Source organism: Notothenia coriiceps, unplaced genomic scaffold, assembly GCF_000735185.1.
Source record: "Notothenia coriiceps isolate Sejong01 unplaced genomic scaffold, NC01 NC01_scaffold00010863, whole genome shotgun sequence".
Taxonomy (NCBI): Eukaryota; Metazoa; Chordata; class Actinopteri; order Perciformes; family Nototheniidae; genus Notothenia; species Notothenia coriiceps.
In genome coordinates, this window is record NW_011343564.1 from 1 (window position 1) to 7262 (window position 7262).

The 7262-nt window shown below is 44.1% G+C and overlaps 1 protein-coding gene and 1 non-coding gene across 8 annotated transcripts in view; one reads left to right on the forward strand and one right to left on the reverse strand.

Annotated features, from left to right (window-relative positions):
• Positions 1-1364: 1364 nt before the first annotated feature.
• On the reverse strand, positions 1365-1437 carry trnav-uac (transfer RNA valine (anticodon UAC)). Its single transcript has one exon. It is a non-coding gene; the product is annotated as a tRNA-Val (tRNA).
• A 2717-nt stretch (positions 1438-4154) lies between these two features.
• The window catches only part of LOC104946245 (microtubule-associated protein futsch-like), a 17351-nt gene continuing 14243 nt past the window's right edge, over positions 4155-7262 (forward strand). For 5 of the 7 annotated variants that reach the window (XM_010772024.1, XM_010772028.1, XM_010772030.1 and 2 more), the window contains exons 1-2: positions 4156-4546; positions 5460-6322. In XM_010772024.1, the coding sequence (XP_010770326.1) occupies positions 5477-6322 (846 nt within the window). In that variant the 5' untranslated portion in view covers positions 4156-4546; positions 5460-5476. Of the gene's footprint in view, positions 4547-5459; positions 6323-7262 lie in introns of all 7 variants that reach the window. The other 2 variants (XM_010772027.1, XM_010772031.1) reach the window with 2 other exon arrangements.

The following is a 7262-nucleotide window of genomic DNA, read 5'->3' on the forward strand; positions in this document are numbered from 1 at the left end:
ACACACACACACACACACACACACACACACACACACACACACACACACACACACACACACACACACACACACACGCACACACATTTCCGGGAGAGGTGGTGAGCGTGGGCCTCCGGATCTCTGGTGTGACAGTTAACTAAAACTTAATCAGGGTGGTGTGAACGCTTCCTCCCACATATCTAATCCAGGAGCTTCCACTGTGTGTGTGTGTGTGTGTGTGTGTGTGTGTGTGTGTGTGTGTGTGTGTGTGTGTGTGTGTGTGTGTGTGTGTGTGTCAGTGACCATATTTTTATATATTTTTTTTAGAGTAAGTCAACAAAGAAACATAAGGACAAAAATGTATCTTTTAGGGTGTAGTTCAACCAAAAACAATATAACTTGTATATAGGACTCACCCCACTTGGCTCTCTCTGATCCAAACAATGGCACGGAGAGCCCAACATTAAAGTATATCACTTCAAGATGAAAGCATATCTTCAACAGAGTCTAAGTCTACTTTTATTTGAATGAGCCCAGAAATGAATTTTAGTAACTTGGATAGTGCTGAACAGAAACATTTTTTTAACGTAGTTTGGAGCTTTTTCCATTCGTTATTTTGTACTACTAATCTATACTTTCATTTGTAGTCAGTCCGCTCTCCTTTACTTCTCTTTGCGAAAATCATTTTTTCTAGGAACATAGCGATCCTGGTAAAGCAAATACTATCTACCATGTATATCATTTTACACAAACTGTTGCTTTAAGACTATTTTCCTGATATCCATAATAGTCCCAATTTGATTTCATCAGGAGATATTTTTGCATGAAGTCATTCCTCATTCCATAGAGATATTTTTTTCATGAATTCCTCCATTTACACAACTATTTCTCTTTCATTACCTCCACCAACTTGGGGTATCAGTGCAGCATGGTAAATGTTACATTTTTGGAGAGGAAACTGCCCTCCAATCTGTAGTGAGAAGAGGTGTGCATTGAGAAGTTTCCAAATGTATTTGACTATCCAAACAAGCACTTCTTCCCAGGTATACTGGCCCTTTAAGAGAACTGCAACCTCTGTGTCACCAGGAAGAAACAAATACTTAATCATCAATTAATAAATACAATCTGGATAAATAGCTTACTTGTGTAGCATTTCCACATCTTCATCAGTTGATTCCTGGATAGCATGTGTCACATTTAAAAATCGATAAATGGATTTGACTTGTATTTCCTATTTATTTTGCTAACTTTCATACGTTTTGAATTGAATAATGTATTTCTATTATGTTTGCTTGTTTCAAATTTAATGGAATGACATATATACATATTGGTTATTTTTACCTATTGATATAAGGATTCTCATATCACTGTCCAAACATAAAGACTGATTCCACTGGGGCTCGAACCCAGGACCTTCTGCGTGTAAAGCAGACGTGATAACCACTACACTATAGAACCTCTGGAGAAAGCCAACGGGGTGGAACTTATTGGATAAAAATAAACAAGAAATGAGAGATGAGATTGACGTTGACAAGGGGCTATCAGTTTTTGTGGGAATGTTGGAAACACTTTTACACCTTGATCTCATGTCCCGTGCTCTGCTGCCCTCTGGTGGATCTGACGAGTCTCCAAATAAATGTGGCGCTTCAACAACACAAAGGCCTCGGCTCGTGATGAGGAGATACTTCACTGAAGTAGCAGCAGAGGCAGTGGAAAAGGTACTGAGAAAAAGTAGTATCAGTACACTGTCACTATACATTCATTCAAATCAGTCCACTTTTACCAGCTCATACCAGAACAGCTGAGTCATCTGTTTGGGGGTGGGGGGGTCGATAGATGTGTCATGATTCTGCAAAGTGTTGTGTGTTTAGTTAAATAAATGATGTCATGTTATTTTGCCTGCCATATTTAACACACCGCAAAAAAAATAAAGCAGTGTTTCAGGAATCCAGTATTTCAGGCCCGGAAGCTGTATATTACCCATCTGTATTGTATATTTATAACACATTTTCATACCACAGCCTGTTAAACAAAAGTGGCCTGATCGTTTCTCACTCAGATACATATGTTACACAGGGATACATGTACTCAGAGCAGGGACGCCGTAAGGGGGTGAAAAGTTAGGACGATTCTAAGGGCCCGTGACTGACAGGGGCCCAAACTATTTTAGAACATTAAGAACAAAATGTTTAAGTAACCAATGTGATATCTTTTCATGGGGCCCAAAATCCCTGGCGGCGCCCCTGACTCAGAAGTACTCAGATCTTGTAGGATACTTAAGTACAATACTAGAGTAAATGTACTTAGTTACTTCACACCTCTGCATGTACTTTCTGAAACAAGAAGACCACAGTAAGCTGCTGAGGTGGGACTTTGTCTACTGTATATATTTATTATAATTAATTATTTAATGAACCTTTTTTAATGTAATTTTATACTGTCACTTATATGTTTAATTTGTTATTCAATCTAATTATCCTTGTTTGAACTTAATCTGTTCTATCCTGTGTTTTGCCCTTTGTTCTGCTGTTCAGACACCTGAATTAGCCTACTACAGGAACTAATAAAGGTTTCTCTCATCTTTATCTTATCTTGCATGTCTGGGGAATTACTTTTTTGTAATACTTTGATTTGGAGGATTTGACTCATACAGATGCTTCGTCAAACCAAACCTCGGTTAGATGCAGCAGTGGAAAGTCCTGGAGATGTTGACATGTTGCCTGTAAATGAAGGTGATCCACGTTAATGGCGCTAATGATGGAGGTGGAGATGCGAGAGGCTGCCGGTCGAGGCGCTGTTTAACGAAACTCAGCCTGATAAACCCGCAGCAGGCCCTGCTCTTGTCTGCCCGTCTCTAACCGGTGTGTCTCACTACTTCCAACAAAACATATTCTGTTCGGCTCGAATAGCAAAACGCATCCTGGACATCCGTGTTCTCAGATGAAAATGAACGGGGGATGTTAGAAGGGGATATTTTAGCGAGAGGTTTCAGAAAACGTGAAATATTCCCATGCACAGTCATAAAGAGGCTCGTGTCTGTTCGCCTCGTGCTTAATAGTGACCCAGCCGAGCTTCATTCTGCAGGGGAGGAAGTGTTTCTGTGTTGCGACTCTGTCGCTCATTTCCGCCGTTTTCCCATATCACACCGCCTCCCGGTGACAAGAGTGAAGTGTGTGTGTGTGTGTGGGGGGATTTCTTCTACACCTGAACCCCCCCCCTATACCCACCCTCCCATGTCCCCACTGACATATCGTCTCTAATTATACAAATCTCACTCTACAAATCCAATACACCAAAGCAGAGCTCCTTCTCCCCGGCCGAGGAGCTGCAGTAGGCTACTCTCACCCATTCGTTTCTGGAAAAAAAAGAAACCGTGTGTTTTCCCCCCTTCATTTGCACCAAAACCAGTAACCAAAAAACAGCACAGACGACGTTTAAAGTGCCATTTAATGTTTTTAGACGAGCGTTTGTCACACACACACACACACACACATGCACACAAACACACACACCAGAGGAGCCCCTGTTCTTGTCGTGGCACACACGCTCATGAGACAGGGACAGCATGTAGGGAACATGTTCCTGTCAGGACCCAGGACTCAGAAACAGCTCCAGGGATCAGGAGAGAGGCTCAGTCCCTCCGTGGCTGGCTGAACTTTATATCGAGCTTGCATTAACACTTTGTGGCCTGCTTTTTTTTCCTCCACTAAAGGCTGGACTGGAGGACTCCATTTTGAAGGGACCGGGTGTGCAGACTACACAGCAAATCGTCTCAGGAAAGGAAACCCATCTGTTTTTCCGGGTAGCCTGCTGCACAATTTCTCTGCCTTTCCGACGTGTTAGTGGAGGACATTTTGAATGACTTCCATTTATTTATTTCGTCTTATTTAGTGTGCTGACCAAGTGCGTTTCGAGGGGGTTGGTGGTGTATGAGATGCCAGTTTGTTGGCACAACTTTGGCATGTGACATGTTGGTGATGGCAGCCTGGTTTAGGTTAATAATTGATGCTGGTAATTAAGAAGAGGGGCGGGGCCAGTTTTTAGAGGTGTCATGTGGACGTCTGGTGTGTTTTCTCTTTTATAGGTGGCTGCCAGCTCAGATTTTCTTAGTTTTTATTTCTAGGAAAAACGATTTACGGCCCCTTCTGCTCTCTATGCTGTGGACCGGCTGGGGAGGGAGGCAGTAGTGACGCCTGGCAGTGCGCACAGAGAGAGGGGCTGACTTTCAGAGTCTGCAGGCAGGAAACAGCCATTCAACAGAGCAGGGATGTATACACGGCGAAATATAAAGTAGTTATCTCAAAGCAGAAGGGGGAGTGTCGCTGCCTGAATCTCTAATTCCAGGGGCCGCTGGACCAGGCTTTAGCGCATGTAGAGAGAAGGAGGGGGAGGAGGAGGAGGAGGGAGGTGCAGGGGGCAGTGAGAGAGTACGTTTCACAGGATCCAGGCCTAGTAGTATTGCCGCTGGGACTCTCCTCATCCGCTTTCACAAAATTGGAAATTGGCACATTTAATGGGCAAAATGAGCGGGTTGAGGGTCATGTTTGCGCTGAACGACATCAGAATGGTAAGATTCTTGCGACGGATCCCGTGTCATTTGGCGTTTTCTCCGTGATTCTGTTGTTTGATGCACACATAGCCTGCATCTGTCGGGGAGGGAAGTGTGTGTGTGCGTGAGCGTGTGTGTGTTGGTGAACTTGTTTTGTGTCGTCTCGTGGTATTATGTAGCATTAAGTGTTTCTCTTCTCGTGCAAGCATGGAAGCCACTGCAAGCCATGATCGACAAACACAACACACACTAACACACACATGCAGTGGCACACACCTATGCACACGCGCGTGCACGAATGGGTCCATTTTAATTCCAGTTGGTGGCTGCAGCCGGCTTGTTTAACGACGGGTAGATGTTATAACATGACACGCTGTCATTGATCGTCTTTATTCTGTGAGTCCACAGTATGCACGAGTTTACAGGCTGATGACCTTATCGTGTTGATGTCATTTTCATCACATCGCGATAATTTTCCTCAAAGGCTTTACAGCGGCTGTTGTGATGTTTTGCGCAGAATCTCTCCCAAATAATCTCATATAAGGTCGACCCGCTCTTTGTCAGTGAGTCTGTTTACGTTGTATTCTGATGATCATCATGTGAAGCAAATTGGGTTGTTTTTCACGGATTTCAGGTCAGAGCTGTGTCGCTTTTTCTTCAATATATCTCATCACCAGCTGCCTGGGATAACTTTGATCAAGCTGCAGTGATGTAACACAGATTGTAGGGATATGCTGAGAATAAACATGAAACATGGATGAAGTGTACTTTCTTTGAGGATAATTGTAGGATTATAAAATATACCATTAATTAAAACAAATGTCAGTCTAACAAGCTTTAGCAACAATTTGCAGGTGTTTTAATAGTCAACCAAACTTAGATTTTTTTAAAAATGTTTTGGTATGCTAACAATTCTCTGTTTGTGTCACAGGGAGGAACCATGCCAGCATGAGTGGGCCTCACCCAGGCCCTGGCAGAGAGACTCATCAGTCCGGCTGCCCTTTGACCCCCGGGCGAGACCTCGCCGCCTCCAGACACCATGACCACAGGATTGGGTTAAACATGTCTGCCTCCTCCCTCAAGCATGCATCCATGTATGGGTTTACAAAAACGGAGCACTCCTCCTCTTCCTCCTCTTCATCCTACAGTCCTCTCAGGAGGCTGCAGCATCTCACCTCCATGGTGAGCCAGCCGGACCTGGTGCTGCCGGTGAGGGAGCCGGAAAGGAGCTGGGAGTGGGGGGGGAATAAGAAGGAGAGGGGGAAGGAGATGGAGACGGACTCCTGGGCTGACTGCACAAGCGGGGATTATTCTGGCAGCCAGAACACAAGCAGGGAGGAAAGCTATTGTGGCTCTTCTTCTGGACCAAAACAACCTGTGGTCCAGAGTAGAAGTCGAGACATACCTGCAGCTCCTGACGTCTCGGAGAAAAAGACAGAAGGTCTGTTCTCAGGCCCGCCCAGCCCGGCCTTCTCTCTGGACAGCAACAGCCCCTTTGCTAACGGCTTCCTCCACTTTGAGTCCTCTTTGTTTGAGGATGACGATGAAGAGCAGGACGCAGTGTCCCCTCTGGACAGAGGCTTGGATAAACACGACAGGCCGGAGAATCTGATCCCATCCACTCCTGGAAACGTGAATTCAGACTCCAAGGATGCTACCCTGTCCTCAGCCAAGGTGGTGACCCGGTCCCAGTCCTCGGGTCAGCGCCGGAGATACTGGGACGGCTCGGATGACGAGTGGGAGAGCGGCTCAGAGCTGCTCCTGCTGGACGATAGTCCCACAAGGCATTCAATGGCAAGTTTTCCAGTTATTACTCCAAGTAAACAGCTTTTCAGGTTTTATTGTCACACCGCCATCAGGTAGACATTATATTCCAACTTGGTGTGACACAACAAGGCAAACTTCACTATAAGTGTATTATAGTATAGTATAGTATATACATACATATAGATGGACACAATTTCATATCCAAAAATATGATAAATTGTAGGGATGCACCGAATATTCGGCCACCGAAAATTATCGGCCAAAAATGGTTAAAAAGGCCCTTTCGGCTTTCGGCCGAAATGGTTTTAGCACCGAAAAAATATCACCGAATGTCAGAGAACAGGGTTACGTTGATCATACTCCGCATATTTGTCCGGGTGTTTTGATTTCAAGTGGTGGAGTAATCCCGAAGTGGTGAAAGTCTTTGCAGTTACACCCCCTCGAGAAATGTCAGCTGAACACATTTTACAAATTGCAATCCGCGCCTCTTTCTCTGATATTTTGAAATATCTCCAAGCGGCAGATATGTTGGCTGTGAGCCAGCCGCGAGCACGGTAGCACGCCGTGCTTGTCGCCGCATTTTGATTACGTCATCACAACAACACGTTAGGTTACCAAACTTATAGATGCATTTGTTGTTGTTGAAGGCCTGGCTGTTACAGTCTTTATTTACACTATTTTGTTGTAGGCCTACTGGCCTAGATGTTTATGCAGTTTTAAAGCACCTTGGCTTTGTTCTGAATGCACTTTGTTGTAGTTATCCTACAGAGAAAAGAAAATGCACTTGACTTGGAATTAATGTACTGTATGCATTCAAAAGTGCTGAATAAATGTTTTATGGACCCATAATAGTGATTATTATTTAAGTTAAGTTTGCCTTTTTCCATAATCAGGTAGCTGAACAACATTGGTAAAAAATGTATACATTATATTATATATTTCTATTAATCATTTTCGGCCTTTCGGC